General features: G+C 42.8%; 1 protein-coding gene across 8 annotated transcripts in view; it reads left to right on the top strand.

Moving 5' to 3' along the window:
* Sil1 (SIL1 nucleotide exchange factor) overlaps nt 1-16,633 on the top strand; it is a 314,976-nt gene that overhangs the window by 110,668 nt on the left and 187,675 nt on the right. For all 8 annotated transcript variants that reach the window (XM_003477414.5, XM_013141127.3, XM_013141126.3 and 5 more), the window contains one exon: nt 8,120-8,258. In XM_003477414.5, coding sequence (XP_003477462.1) covers nt 8,120-8,258 — 139 coding nt within the window. The remainder of the gene's footprint in view (nt 1-8,119; nt 8,259-16,633) is intronic.

The following is a 16,633-nucleotide window of genomic DNA, read 5'->3' as shown; positions in this document are numbered from 1 at the left end:
TTTGAATGGTTTGCCTTTCTCCATCTCTTCACTTTTCGTCTGTGTAAATTGAGTTTCTTTTAGGCAGTGTATCACTAGGTCTTATTTTTTAATTCCTTTGCTTCCAGTGTAGGACCTGTCTTGTGGTAATGATCCTTCCATTTTTGCTCATCATGGGATGTTGAGTCTTTTTTTGTTTTTAGTACCAGGGATCAAACTTGCAACCTCGCACTTGCCAGGCAAGCATTTATGTCACTGAGCTAGATCCTCAGGTTGCTTATCATGGGAAGATTTTTTTTTTCATTTCTGTTGGATGTTTTCTGAGTACAGTATTATCAGTTGCCAGTTTTCACCTTCCAGGACTTGAATGTGATGCTCCTTCCATCCTGGCCTGCACAATCCTGCAGAGTCCTACAGAGAATCTCTGTTGGTCCATGAGTCTCCCTTACATACAGATCAATTGATGTTTTTCTTTGTCTATAAGATTCTCTGTCTTGTACTTTAGACAGTTTGACTGTAACATGTCATGGGCAGGATTTCTTTTGGTTGAATCTGTTAGGCATCCTTTAAGCTTCCTAGACCTGGATAACTATATATTTTACAAGATTTGGAACTTCTGTTAAAAATTTTTTGGAACTGGCACTTTAACCCAGGGTCTCACACATGCTAAGCAAGCAGTTTACCATTGAGCTATATCTTCAGTCCTTTTGTATAAGTGGGTGTTTTTTGTTTTTGTTTTGAGATAAGGTGTCACTATCTATGAGACTATGTAGTTTAGGTTGGCCTTGGACTCACTATGTACTTTAGCCTGGCCTCAAACTCATGGCAATCCTCCTGTATCACCTTCCCAAGAGCTGGAATTATAGGCATGCATCGCCACACCTGACTTATTTACATTTTATTTTGAGATAGGATCTCACTAAATTGCCTATGCTGACCTTGAACTTGTGATTTTTCTGCCTCAGTCTTCCAAGTAGCTGAGATTACAGATATATATTATCATAGCTGGTGAAGATTTGGAAAATTGTCAACAATTATTGCATTGAATAGATTTTCCATATCTTATCCCTTGTTAGTGGTTGGTTGCTTAGTGGTGTCCCATGAATTTCTGTGTTTGTTAGCTTTTGATTGCTGTGACAAAATACCTGAGAGAAACGACTTAAAGGAAGAAAAGTTTAGTTTATGGTTTCAGTCCTTGGTCATTTGGCTGTTACTTCTGTACTTGTGGTGAGACAGAACATCACAAGGGGAAGCATGTGGTGATGCAGAGCAGCTCACCTCATAGCACACAGGAAGGAAGGAGAGAGGAAGTACAAGAGAGAGAGGGAGGGAGGAAGGGGAGGCTGGAGAAAAATATGCCATTGCTGGGCATGATCCCAGCAAAGTACTTCTTTCAGTTAGCACCTGTTCCCAAAGTTACCCCCCAATAATGCGATAAGAACCATTATGAGATAAGAACCATTATAATTCAATCAGCTTCCTAAAAGCTATACTTCCAAACCTTTAGTTGGCCATCAAGCCTTTAAAACATGAGGACATTTCATATCTAATATTTCTAATATTCCATCCCTGGCTTCCAAAGGCTCATGTCATCTCATAATTAAAAATGTATTTAGTCTGTCTCTAAGACGGTATAAAGTTTTTAACAGTTCTAGTGTTGCTCAGAAATCTTAGTCCAAAGTCAATTCTGAGAGTCAAGGCAAGCTCTTAGCTGTGTGTCCCTGTAAAAATAAAAACCCAAAGAAGTTATGTGAGCCAGTGTGCAGTGGAAGAACAGACACAGGATAAATATTGCTATTCTATAAGGGGGACTAGGAGGATACCAAGGAAGAATCAGACCAATGTAATACAAAAACTCAGCAAGCCAGATATTAAACTTTGAAGCTGCATGTCTGGCATTTGGAGCTCATGGTGGCAGGATATAAGCTCTGAAGGGCTTGAGCATCCCTAATCTATGGTCTATTTTTGGCTGTAGTTTACTGGCCTCCAGTAATTTGGGAGGTAACTTTTAGACTGACTCTGCTCACTGCCTATGGCAGACATTCTATGTTCCTGTCATCTCTAAATTTCTGAGGTTTCTGTTGCAGCTTTAGCTTCACTCTTGTATCTTCATGCAATACTTGTCAGGGGAAGTCTTCAGAGATTCTGACTCTATCACTTATTGCCTGACCTCCCTCCTCTGAAATCTGGGGAGAACCCATCATGAATCCACAACTCTTATATTATGCATGCCTGCAAGCCCAGCATCATGTAAACAGTGCTAAGATCTGTACCAGCTTGAGCAATCACTGGTTCTGCTTGAGCTTGACTTACTTAGACTATGACTACCGTGGCCTCTGTGTACCTGGAGAGCTGGGCATAGTGAAAGGAATTCTAGAAAAATGACTTCCTAGACAGCCATGTAAAAGCATATACCCATGAGTTTCATTCTTAAAGCAAAGTTTTTCAAAGAAGTTTATATTTTTAGATGTTTAAACTTGCAGTCCCTCCCCCTAATTCCCGAAATGCATTTTTCCTATTGTCCCAGTGCAGGTACTACCACATGACTTCTTTTTAATGGCACTATGTGGGCTCAGCTTGACACTTTTTTTTTTTTTTTGGCCAAACTAAATGTTTTTCAGGTCTTTCCAATATGACTTTTGCTCCCAGTTTTTGCTATAAACTTGGCTAAAGGCAGCCAGCAATACCAGTGACACAGACAGAATGCTGTAAAGCCTTGAAATTTCCTTCATTAGATTAATTAGTCCAGTATCTTTAAACTCAGCCTCACATAGTTTCAGGACATTGGACAAAAACTTATGTAAGTTCTTTGCCAGACTAGCATACATGAACTGTAGCATTATCATTTCTATCTGAAAATTTATCAACATAGTCTTTACTGTTTGCATTCTGGGCAACATTTGGTCTTGTGAACTCACAGCAGAATCATGCATTAAACACTGCTTATGATATTCTAAGACTTCTCTAGCCAACACTTAGAAACCTTTCCACACTTTTGCAAACAAGTTGCAAAGGCTTCTGAATCTTATGGCCAATTTTGTTCAGGTCAACAACTCTACCTTTGGTACTAATTTTCTTGTATTAGTCAACTTTTGTTGCTGTGACAAAATGCTTGACATAAAAAACTTAAAAGAGGAAAGATTTGTTGTGGCTCAGGGTTTCAGAGGTTTCAGTCTGTGGTCTTTTGGCTCTGATGCTTCTGAGCCTGTAGTGAGGCAGAACATCATTACAGGGAATGTTTGTGTATTGGTTTCTTTTCTCTTGTTTCTGAGACAAAATACCCCATGCCCAAAACGAAGGAAGGAAAGGTTTATTTTGCTCACAGTTTCTGTAGGCTTCGATCAGTTGGTTTCAAGGCAGAGTGGTGTGTTACAGGGGCAATCACTCATGGCAACAAAAAACAACAAAAGCAACAAGGGCAAAAGGGGAGGAACACAAGAGAATTCTGTCCCTTGTATTGTATATAGGGTACCCACCCTAGGGTGTGTGTAGCAGCTACACCCATAATCCTAGCATTGGACCATCAGTCAGTCACAAACTCCACAAGTCTGCTTCCATGACTGCATGAGGCTTTGGGGGACATCTAAACACAATCCATAACAGTGTGGTAGGGCCAACTATCTCACCTCATGGCAGAGATCTTTCCTGAAGCTCAGAAATTGTTCTGCTTGAACTAGTGTGCTATTGAGGCTCTCACATGTACTACACAGTATTTCTTACTTTGCCTACTGAATTATTTAACCACAGGATTTCTGTTTGGAGGTTCTCTCAGTGATTTGTCTTCACAATTTTGTTAAATTATCTCTCAGCATACTCTTCTTAAATTAAACATTTTTTTTATTTTTTTATTTTTTTGTGGTACTGGGGATTGAACCCAGAATCTTGCATATGCCTAGCATTGAGCTACTTCCCCAGCTATCTTCATTATTCTCATAGCCATTAAGTTTTCTTAAATTTTTACTTTAAAGAACTTTTTCAGGAAATTTGTTGATTTCCTTTTGTCTGTGAACTATTGATAGAGAGCTATTATGTCTTTTTGGAGGCATCTTATTACCTTGTTTTTTTCATGCCTCATGTTTGGTATTTGTGTATCTGAAGGCTTAATTGTTTCTACCAATTTTATAGGGTAACTTTTGTAGTAAAAGATTTTCTCCTGGTGTTAAGTCCTAGGGTATTGATTAGATAGGTTGCATTAGCTTTGGTTCCAAGTTGGCACTTCAGTGCATGTAACTTCTTTACCTGTAATTGGTAGTGATATCTTTGTGCTCTGGGCTATGGGGATTGTATAGCTAAACTTAAGTTCTCTTACATGGGATGAGTTTATTGGTAACTCTAGAGGCAATGAACTCTGTGTGTGGGATACCTGTCAGTTTCTATGGGTCATGTGAAAATGGGACTACTCTGATGGACCTTTGCTTACAGGGTGTACTGTGTGGCTACAAAAGCATAGCTCTCGCCAGTTTCCAAAGGATGCTTTGGCTCTGGGCTACACAATACTGGTATATTATAGCATGCTCAGTAAAGGAGCAGAGTGTCTGTGAGGGTAAGAGCTACACTAAGGTTGGGCTGTGCTTGATCAGTTGGCCCAGATGGGGAACTTGTGTGTGTTGAAGGTCTACATGAGTAACATTGCTAGGCCTCTGGGGCTCACTGCTCAGGGCATGCTGCCTGTTGTCTTCTCTGAGCCTCACTGGGCTGAACCATCTGAGAATAGACAGAACCATATTAACTTCTTCCAGCAACTGAGCCATTTAGTGCTAGTTGTCAGGCTACTTTCCTGGGATTTGGGTTGGTAGGGGATGCCTGGCTGCTTTCAGAGGTAGGTTGGCTGAGCAGCGCATATAGGTGTTCAGCTTCTTCACAGGACTCCAGGTATAGTCTCAAGATGGCACTATGCAACAGGGAGCCTTGGTAGGGGACAGCATAACATGAACTGAGCTCTTTTTCTGGTGTAGTAACCTCGTAGTTCCCTATATTGAGCTCCGGACTTGTGAGGGCTACAGACTTGTCCAGCAGTAAATGCCTCAGGTGTCCATGGTATGAGTGGAGACTTCTGGGAATCTCCTGTTTACTCTTTTCCCACAGAGCTGACCTTGAGCTCACTGTATCCCAGGCTGGCCTTAAATTTGTGGTGATCCTCCTGCCTCGGCCTCCTGGCAGTTGTACCACTATGCCCACCTGGTCTTAGATCCCTTCTTGATAAGGGCATCATCTATCGCCAAGTTCCATGGTGTTTCTCTGCCACATCCCCACTGCACTCTACTGCTGTGCCTCACACATGCCAGCGAAGTAACTTTTTGTTTTGGCCTTCTGTTGTAGAGAAGAGCATGCCAGACAGCTCTAGGCAGCCATCTTGTTGGATACAGTGATTAGTTTCTTCTTTTGACCCTACTGTTAACCTTACTAATGACACTAACCATGCCTGGATTTTGAAGGGCTTCCTGCAGTCTTCTCATTGTCTCCATTCATCTTGCCTGTTCCTACTTCTCTTGATGATGACAGTTTGGTTGTCTGCTTACAGCCACACCTGCCAGGAGTTATCTATTGGTACACTAAAGCAAATTTGCAATTTGAAATTTAGATGTTTAGTTTGGCCTTCTTACTGTTCTAAAAATAAGAACATTTCACATAAAATCTGGATTCCTGTTTTTCTTCATGTTGAACTCCTATGCGGCAGTTGTGGGCCAGCTGAGTCGCAGCTGCTGTTTTAGTCAAGGCAGGAGGACTGCAGTTTTCGGACTCACAACTCCCTGTTTACACCTGCCCCTTCACTCACTCACATCCATTCTTGCTTGGCCTCTGGAGGCAGTTAGTTGACATACTTTTGAGGTAATTTTTAAAAATATTCTCTTAGTTCTGTGATTTAATATATCTGACAGGAACTGACTACCATGGCTGTGGAATATAAGTCTGGATACAAAGCAGACAACGTAGACTTTCTTCTACGTCTTGGGCTAGGCCTACCTTCAGGAATCTCAAGTACTTTGGGCCCAAGAGACACACCTGCTTGTCTGTGTGGCAAGTCATTCATTCATTCATTGATTCACTCATATATTCAGCAGTTATAAAGTAGGCCCCAAGTGATTAAAGAGACCAGCGCAATACCTGCCCTGAGGAAACTTAGTTATTGGAACTCCTTGATGTTTATGTCCTCCTGACAGTCTGGTTTTTTTCAGACTTACAAGCATAACTGCTCTTTTATTTCTACTTTTCTTTTGAACTCAATTTTGTACAAACTTCAAGGTAAGGAGATAAGAGAAGTTTGAGGGCCAGGCTGCACACCACCACTCCAACTGGACCTGATGAAACCATATAGTATAGTCACGATTGGATGTAGATTAGTGTAGCTTAATCTGACCTAGAGCCTGTGTAACCCAGGACCAGTGCCTTACATATATAGTACCTCATCTAATATATGAACTAGACATTATTATTCTTTATACTTTACAAACATAGAAATCAAGGCTTACAAAATCAAGTAACTTTCCCAGAATCACAAGAAATTAGAATTCGAACTTCGTATAACTCCTGTACTGGAGTTGGTGCCCTCAGTACTTGTGAGTTGATTTGAGAGCTTTTTTTTTTACTCAAAATATTTTCTTTACTGCTCTTTAACACAGCATGAAATTCTGTCATTTAAATTGTATGCTTAAGATGGGTGTGGTGGTTCATGCCTGTAATACCAACCCTCAGGAGGCTGAGTTAGGACGATCGTTGAAAGTTTGAGACCAGCCTGGGGTATGAAGTGAGCTTAAGGCCAGTGTGAACTGCTAGCAAGACCCTGTCTCAGAAACAAAAAAACAACAAAAAGTATGCTTTTATTTCTTGTTAAAATGCACAATTCCTTGGAAAAGGTCTAAATTGTCACTACCAACATTTTAACACCTTAACCTTTTTTTTGTTAGCTAATTAATGAACAGATATTGAGGAATCCAAGGAGGTAGGAGTTCTGATCTGGAGTTAGGGTTAGAATTGTGAGAAAAAAATGAGAGCACAGACTTAGGCTCCTAAGAGGATTTTAAGAAATACACTTCTTAGGCATGGTGGTGCATGCGTATAATCTCAGTACTATGGAGACCAAGGCAGGAAGATCAAAAGTTTGAGACCATCCTGAGTGATTTAACTACAAAAAACACAAACAAAAACCACCCCAACCAAAAAACTTCTTTTTGGGGGAGGAATTGAGGTTGGGGAGCAGGTGGAGGGAGAGGGAGAGAATAGAGAGAGGGAGAAAGGAAGAGAGGGAGAGAGGAAAGGAGGGAGGAAGGGAGAGATAGAGATAGAAAGGTGTTTATGAAGAGAAGGGAGGAGTGCTCAAACAGCCTTTCCCCTTGCTACTGTGGGTTCCTCTCCAAAATATAATTTCCTGGTGCTTTGGAACCCTCTACTTTCATTTTACTAAGGCCTTACTGCGTTTATGCAAGAACAGGTTAAAAAATGGAATAGGAAAGATGGGAGGCCGGGGAGGAGCAAAATGAATAATACTTTGTATTTATCTGCATCTCTGTCTTCTGAGCAGAGTGCTCAGTGGGCTCTATCTCTTAACCTTCTGTGTGCTCCATGGAGGAAGGAAACAGGCTTTAGGGAGCAATTTTCATTGTGGACGTCTTCCTCCCTCAGCCTAACTAGACTCTCACCGTCCCACTTGCAGCCCATTCTCTGGTTAGGAATGTCCCAAGCAGCTTTTATTACCTTGTGAGGGCCATTTGAGATCTTACTCTCCTGTTCATATGTATATTTTTCCCTTTATAAATATCTTTTTCTATTTTAAAATTATGTGTGAGCTGTAAACATTAGACAGTATAGTAACATGTCAAATACAAAGTAAAAGGTTCTCATTTACTAGTCCTTCTCTCAGTATGTTTCTTAATACCCTTGAAATAGCATGAACTGTTGAGAGCTGTTCTTTGTGCATTTACAAAAGTACTGTATACACATGACAGCATGCTGTGTTCATTTAACCATATTGCCTCACATGTGCTGTTTCTGAGGCTGACCTTCTAAAATAAATTGCAGGTATCCGAACATGTCTGAGGAGCAGAGATGGTATGGAGGAAGAATATGCTGCCTCAGGCTGTTTTCTCTCTGCTTGCCTGGAGCCTTGTAGTAATGGGTCATGGCCTGTGTTTTCTTTTCACAGAATAAGTTTGCCCTGACCAGCTTAGAGAAGAGCAGTACCAAAGAGTCAGAGAAAAAAGACACCAAAGTGGAGGAGGAGATGGATGCCGAAGTCCTGGAGGTCTTTCAACCAACCTATGAGTGGCAGGCCCTTCGGCCAGGTACGAGGTCCAGCAACTGTCCCTTCAAAACACAGTCTGAATTCAGACTGTATACCTTTGTCCACAGGACTGCTTCGAAGGAATAACCATTCTCTGGCCTGCTGGAAAGGAACAATGTGGTTCATCATAATGGTAGCTGTTGCTGCTGCAAAGCTTGGGGACCTTTATTTTCTAGCAGAACAGAGATTGTGGGATCTGAGTGCCCTGGAAGGAAGGCAGATGGTGGGTGGCCGTGTTTTCTGAGCAAGTGATTGAAAACTTTCTTTCCTTGCACTTCTGAAGCACAGGAGAGGCAGTGACATGTGCCTTGCTCTGCAAATGCTATTTTGGGCTCTGCTGCTTGGCTCAATGCTGCTGAAATATTGTTCACGAGAGAGTCCTGAGCACTGGTGCAGGGCAAGGGTATTCTTTGTTAAAGAAACCTGTGCCCAAAAGAAAGGGGCTGACCTGGGCCGGGATTTTGAATGAAGAATCCTGAGAAGGAATAGCTTTCTAACCCTGGACCTAGGGCTTAAAATAATCTTGAAAATAGCTAGCAATTATGGAGCGTTTATCAGATTCAGGTACAGTGCTAGGTAATTCATGTGCATAATCTCATTCAGTCTTCACAACAATACCAGTTACTATTAACTTTGTGTTCTAGTGAAAGCACTGGTACTTGGAGTTTAGGTAACTTGCCCTGTGTCACTTCAGCTAACTTACTCTATGTCATTGACTGTGGAGCCTGGATCTGTTCTCCTCCCCCTTCTCCTTCCATTGCAGTTGTCCTTGGCTGATGACCACCATGACACTTGGGACTGTTTTCAGGAGAAGGCTGTTTGCATTCTGTACAGTGGGAAGGTGAATGGCAAGCCTGGGCAGCTGCCGCTGTGTAGTTTCACCAGCTCTTTGCTGACATTTGTCACCATGTCCTCACTGCCCCCAGTGCTGCTGTGCTGGAAGGGACAGTATTTGCTGTGCCAGCCAGCTTTCTGGTAGCAGTATTGCTCCTGTTGGGCTTGCATACAGATAGTTGCTGCCACAGTAGAGTTGTAAAACACCAAAGAAGCCAAGTGGGAACTAATTGCATTGGGCAGGGGAAGTTTAGGAGCAAATAATGGGTTTGGCAGATCCAACCTCTGGCTGCCCTCCCACCAGCTTCTCTGAAAACTGAGCTCCTGTGTTCTGTAAGGACCAAAACTAGAGGATCTCTCAGGGGTAGAGAGTAGAAGCAGTAACCCCTACTTCCTCCCTGTTCTGTGGCTGAGTCAGTAGCTCCCCTTTTGAGGCCTTGATCTGTACTGCAGACAGACTGAAGATGATGGTCTGACCCCGGGTCCCTGTCCAGCCCTCTTGGTAGTGGGGCTGTTGATCTTGGCTAAAGAGGCCATGTGTGTATGACTGAGGAGGAAGAGCCAGAGCCTATGCGACAGAGTTGGGCTGTGGGCTCTGAGACTCACCTTCTGCACAAGGCAAGTGTATTGCAGCTAAGCGCACAGCGGGGAAGCGCTGCTAGTTGCAGTCATATCTGCCCCACCCATCCATTCATCTACACCTTACTTCACAAGGTAGGACTGGCAAGGGAGCATAGGTGGTTCACTTGTCTGGCTTCAATGTCTGATACAGGGTGCTCTAGGTCCCAGTACAGGGTTGAGGAGTTCTGTGTGGATATTAGGAAATTGATCTCTTAGTGGTCTCTGTGGATATGTGTACTAGCTTCTAAAGTTTTAATACTGAATTTACTGCATTCTGAATGCTGCCTGGGAGCTTCGAAGATAGCTACCTAAAGGCTAAAATGAATATAGCCTGTCCTGGGAGCCTCTTGGAATGGGCAGGTAAATGGGAAGGCAGAATAATTTATTCAGTGGTTAAAAAGCACAGAATTTAGGCCCAGCTGGTCCTGGCTTCTGCTTTCTGCTTGGGGAATTCTTCTCTTCCTCTTTCCTTCTATCCTCTATCTATCTGTCTGTCTGTCTATCTATCTATCTATCTATCTATCTATCTATCTATCTATGTATCTATCTATCTTTCTTTCATTCATCTTTTTGAGGTAGGGACTCATGGTATAGTTCAGGCTGGCCTCATACTAGTTATGTAGCTCAGCCTAGGTCAGCTCTTGATCCCGCTGCCTCTACTCTTCAATTGGATGCCAAATGGTTCTACTCAGGGAACCTTGGGCAAATCACCGAATCCTTCTGCTCTCCGGTTTCCCCATTGTTGATGTGGTCTGCTGCACAAGTTGTTGTATGGATGAGATGGGAGAATGCAGAGCACTCTACCCAATTCCTGCCATGAAGGCATCGTGCAAAATGCAGCTGTACTGGTTTTAATGGTAAATTCTCCACTCAGCTGTGGAATTGGATGCCAGTATGGGTATAGGACTGTGATCTTACTGTTCCTGAGGCCTAGGAAAGGAAACTTAAGAGGTGAAAGAAAGACTTCTATAATCACAGTATGTTCTCCCTCTCTTCTTCAATAGCAGATTTGATGAAGGACCATAAGTAAGAGTGATCAGAAGGATTAGTAGAGTATTTCTTGCTTGAGAGTCAGAGCATGGCATGGGAAGATGGTGGATCTCCTTGGACGTTTTTAAAAAAAAAAAACTTAAAAGTTAAAACTTAAAAGTATCAGGAATTGAACTTAGGACCTTGTGCTTGCCAGGTAGCTCTGTGCTGCTAAGCTATCCTTGTTCTAGGCCAGTTTACATTGACAGTTGCTGACCCCATCAAGTTCCACCTGTTCAGTACTTTCTGTCTCCTCAGGTCTCATAAGGAAGGAGTGCAGCTTTGTTTTCCTTAGGCCTTGAAGAGAGGGATACTAGGACATGTGGGCTGTTTGGTTTTGGCTGGGCTCACTTGAGGCCAGATTTCAGACTGCCTGGTACAGCCTGACACACCATGGGAGCAGCCCGTGACTTTGTGGGCCTTCCCGCTGAGCCAAGTGGTTAGAGTCCCAGCCACACAGCCCTGGAGCAGCTCCAGCTTACTCTCCTAAAGTCTGTTTGCTTCTGTTATTACTGTCAGCATCCTCACTGGGAGTTGCTTGTTCCTGGAAGTGATTTTCCTGTCTCTCTTTCTTCTGGTTTATTTTGGGAGCAGCCTCACCTTACGGAGGCACAGCAAGCATTTGAGTGTGGCTTCAGCATCAGCTGTTCACAAGCAAGCAGAGGAAAGCTGTTTGCTGGCAGGTCCTGGTGGTTCTGGGCAGGAAACTCGGAAATCTGTTGGGGCGTAGGACCCTGCACACACCAGGATTTTGTGCCTGTGCACTTGTTATTACAGAATTCTGGTCACAGCCAGAATCAGCAGGGCTTCTGCTCCCAGAGCCTTTTCTGAGATCTTACTTTGTGCCAGACACTGTATTTGTAGCCAGAGATATAGATAATAGCTCACATTTACTGAGCATTGACTCTGCCAGGCTTCCTTTGAGGGCAGATGCTATAGCTTATCCTCATTTTTTACAGGCAAAACTGAGTCTCAGAAGAAATGATTTAGCCAAACAATCAATAAGTGGTAGAGTCAGAATTCAAACCCAGCTTTTTCTGGTAGTGAACCCCAGTTCCTAATCACTGTGCAATACTGTCTTCTGGGAAACAAAAAGGACATAACCTTACCCTCTATAAGCTATATAGACTCACGAGGGATACAGAAAAAAAAGATCACCAATATAGTTTTGGAGATCTCAGTGGAAGTGTCTGGTGCTCAGTGAGGGCATAAAAGATGGTGTGGCAAGGCCAGGGCCTTCATTCTTTAACCCTGTGATCTCAGTGGGGCAGTTAGTCAAATTTTATGATGCCAAAGCTTCACCCTCTCTGCAGGTTTCCTCTTGAGCTTTGTGGCCTTGATAAGGTTGTGTATAATCTCTGAAACTTAGTTTCTTTATCTGAAAGTAGGAATGAAAATATCTACTTCACAGAAATGGTGTTAAAATGAAATAAAATTTACATTGTAACTGTTTTTGCAGAGAGCCTGGCCCCCAGGACATATTTAATAATGGCTGGAGTCACCATTTTAAAATTATACCTTTGCTACCTCTTGTTTCCTTGGGAGCTTGAAGAAGTGGAGGAGAGGAAGCAGCCTGGGCAAAGGCCCCTTGTCCCATCCTTTTGCCAGAGCTGCCTGTTGGCCTCATGCAGGCTCAGGAAAGTGTAGCCAGGCACAAATCTGGGGCTCCTGATTGACCTGATCTGACATCAGGCGTGTATGAGAGTCTCTGAAACACTGGCAAAGCACAAAGAGGCCACTTAATGGGAGCACACAGGAAGCCTGTGCAGAACACGTTCATGGGGAGAGGGGTGGAGGAAAAAATTCCAAATCATCAACAACTGATGAGAGCAATCCAAGAATTATAGAGCACCAGCCATCTGGTCAGATCATTTCAGATCTGCATGAGCAATAAGAGGGAATTGAATTTTAAAAACCTCATTTATAGTAGACCAACTACTCTGGTTTCAAGTATTTAAGAGAAGAGCCTGATTTCCTGCTGGCCCTGGACATCTGTCTGAAGGAGCACCTGACTGGTCTATGTGACCGCAGGGCTGTCTTTCTGGAGCCTTTGTTCCTTTGCAACTTCGGAGAGGCTGTTCTTTTCAATCTCCTGATACCAACTGGCTGTCCAAAATATCAATTCATTTCTGATGCTGTGTACTAGGAATTAGTGTCATATTCCACAAGTTAAAGAACTACATCCCAATGACTGCCTCCATTTCAGATGCCAGTCACAAGTCCCAGGCCAGGCCACCTGTATTTCTTTCTTTCTTTCTTTCTTTTTTAAAGCCAGTCAAATTTAGCAGTGGGGGGGGGGGTGGTATACCAACTTTAGTGACACTAATGTTAATAAGTTCCAATAACCCACTGCCATCTGACCAGCCACCACCTGTATTTCTGACTCTCAGTTTATATAGTAATTGAGAATTCCTAAAACCCTCTCCTCAGGTTTCATAATCTGCTAGAATGTTTCATTTGCTAGAACTCAGAACAACAATTTATGTTCACCCATTTAGTACAAAGGATGAAACTCAGGGTCAAGGGAAGAGATGCATCTGGTATGCTGTTGGAGGGGCATAGGGAGCTTCTGTAGCCTTTGTTGGGGTGCTACTTTCTAGGACTTCGATTTATTCATGAAGCCTTTGTTTATTCATGTATGTGTACAGTTTCTATAGGCATAATTGATTAAAGCATTGACCATAGGTGATCCCCGGAGATACAGGTTAGGGCTGAAAATTCTAACCCTCTGATCGTGAGTTCTTTCTGGTGACCGACCCCTCATCCTGAAGTTATCTGAACAACCCCCAGGAGTCACTTAATTAACATAAATTGAGATATGGATGAGAGGTGTTTGTTGTGAATAACAGGAAATTCCATGGTTTTAGAATCAAGGACAAACACCAGCACCTTCCCTTACCCCTCAGTGCTGGGGCTAGAATCCAAGGCCTTTGTTCTGAACTACACCTCCAGCCATTTATTTATTTATTGAGAGACAGAGTCCCGGTAAAGTTCAGGCTTGGCTTAAACTTGTAGTGCTCCTGCCTCAGCTTTCTGGAGTACTGGAATTAAAGGCGTGTGCCACCACACCCAGTTAATGACTAGATATTTTTTACTACAAGGGTACCTTGATTTATGAATTTAATTTGTTTGATGATTTTGGAGAAGATGACTGCATTTGTGTTTGTGTGGGGAAGATGACAGTGGTTGTGTTTGTCACCGGATGTGGTTTTTCTGAATGGGAACAAAATTTGGCCAAATGGTTTCGTTTGTGGACTGAGTTGTTTGCGAATGCAAGCATTTTTAAACTAAGGCATTGCTGTGTATCATAAGTTCCAAATGAGGCAAGATTAGGGGGCAAAGCTCTCAGGACTTTCTGCCACTTCCCAGCTCTGTGGTTAAGAGGCAAGAGACTATACTCCCCCAGCCTGGTGGGATCACTTTACAAGTCACACAGGTACGACCTTTTCTGTGACATTCTTCACACTCAGACACACGCACATCCTGCCAGGGGTCTGTGCGAGCACTGGGAATGAGGGAAGTTCATACCTAAGTCCCTGTAACTCATCCAAGTGGGACAGCAGGACTCATTGCAAGCCATCAGGAGGTATGGGCCTGAGTACAGGGCTCAGGAGTGACCACCGGATGATCTTTCACTCTGGCTCAAACGTAGTGCTGGAAGATGGGGTGCTGGAAAGATGGGGTGCGCATGAACAGAAAGTAGGAACTATAGTTTTTTGTGGTCGTCTACCTTCATTTTTGGACATGAGCTGTTAGCTATAGCAACTTTTCACGATGAGGTATTTATCTTTGATGCTTTTTCCTGCGCAGTGCTTTTCTTTTCTAGTTTAAAAACTTTCATATCTTCTAGAGATTCTTTTTACATTTATTAAGAAATCTTTTGGGGGCTGGGGATTTAGCTCAGCGGCATAAGCGCCTGCCTTCCAAGCAGGCAGTCGTGAGTTCAATCCCTGGTACCGATAAAAAATGAAAAAGACAAAAAAAAAAAAAAAAGAAATCTTTTTTTTTTTTGAACCGGGGATCAAACTCATGACCTTGCACTTGTCACTGAGCTAAATCCCTGGCCCTTCTAGAGATTTCTTAAGAACTGTATTTGTTCTTCTACCTATACATGGTGCAATCAAAATACAGTAACCTCAATTCACAAACTGTTCTATTTGTAAACAATTCAGTTCACAAACAAAAGTGCTTTGCAGAATTTTGCCTCCGTTCCCAAACTCAACATAATATGACAAACATGAGCAAGGCCATCTTTTCCGTACAAACACAAGCATCTTCCCCTAAATTGTAAAACTAAGTAAGTTCATAAACTGAGGCACAACTGTATATGGTAAATATTTAAACTAAAAAAATATTATTTTAAAAGATACGTTGCCACTAATCCTCTCAAAATGCTCCCCTTTATTTAGAATACACTTATTCCATTGTTCTTGCCACTTTCTTTTCTTTTCTTTTTTTTGTCTTTTTTGAAACAGGTCTTGCTATGCAGTTCAGGCTGACCTTGAGCTCACTTTGTAGCACAGGCTGGTCTTGAACTCTCAACGATCCTCCTGCCTCAGCCTCCCGAGTGCTGGGATTACAGGCGTGAGCCACCACAACCGGCTCTTTTCTTTTCTTTTTTTTTGTTTGTTTCTTGAGACAGGGTCTTGCTATGTAGTTCAGGATGACCTTGAACTCACTTTGTAGCATAGGCTAGGCTTGCATTTGAAGTGATCCTCCTGCCTCAGCCGCCTGAGTGCTGGATTAAAGATGTGTGCTATCATGCCTAAATGTTTTTGCTACTTTTTGAAGTAGTCCTCCTCCTTAAGAGTGTCTTTACACAGCGTGGTTTAAAAAAATACAGTAAATGCTGCTGCTGAGTTCCATTAAATGGAAAGGCATCTTGTGAAAACATTAAAGTATATCCTAATTACCTTATTCACCAGAGAAAGTGTGCAACTTCTGATTCTTCCCCACAGTCAAAATGATGATGAGAGATAACTGTTTTGAATTGAGTCAGGACATTGGTGCAACTAAAGACATTCATAAAAGACTTTCAGAACTGTTTCAGAAAGCGGCAGGAAGATGGGATAAGATAAAGCCAGAGGGAGTAGTATGAGGGGAATTAATAGCAATGTGTTTTTCACAGTAATAAATGTAAAAACAATTAAGCATTTATTGTATTTTTCAATCAGAGCATGTGTCTTCTGGCCTTTCTGTTACTGTCAGCTCCTCAGCCTTTGTTGAGCATTCTCACTCAGACCTTTTCTTTTGATCCTTGGTAATACAAGTTTGTTGAAAGAGGATGGGATGCCAGGTTTGTTGAGAGTGGCAAATTGTAGCACTCTGTACTGGGAGAAAAAAGGATGGCGAGCTGAAGTACATGGAGGCTGCAGCGGCTTCCATGAAAACGGCTTAGATCTCTTCATATCAGATCACATTTCTCGTCTAGTGAGGCTTTTTTATTAGTCTCCTAGGATGCATGATGCTGTGCTCAGCAGCCAAATCCCACAGGCTCCTGGGGAGCAGGTGGGGGCCTGGGAAGTAAGGCCTGTGACCTCCTGGCAGCTACTGTCAAAGCTGAGGCCACTTTGCAGCCAGCTGGCTCAGCTCAGCGCTGGCACCAGAGCATCCTGCCTGGGTTTTGGCCTTCATTACCTGGATGAAATGGGCCAGCGTCCAGTTTGCAATCTGTGGATTTGGTGGTGATGGAGAGCAGCTGTTGGCCATCCTCTTTCTAACAAGTATTTGTATGCTTAATACTCACCCCATGGACCTTATCCTCCCCTTTCTCTGCTAGTATCCACCTGTTCTCTCCAAGGTTTAATTAAGAGCACTTAACAGAGTGGCATGGCCTCAGCTTTCAAAGGTCAGCTCCCAAAATGGCTGAGGTGAAAACCTTAGACTGAGTAG

The sequence above is a fragment of the Cavia porcellus genome, unplaced genomic scaffold (assembly GCF_034190915.1).
Source record: "Cavia porcellus strain 051 isolate PalLab524CR breed Dunkin Hartley unplaced genomic scaffold, mCavPor4.1 scaffold_21, whole genome shotgun sequence".
Taxonomy (NCBI): Eukaryota; Metazoa; Chordata; class Mammalia; order Rodentia; family Caviidae; genus Cavia; species Cavia porcellus.
This window is presented reverse-complemented; position numbering and strand designations above follow the sequence as displayed.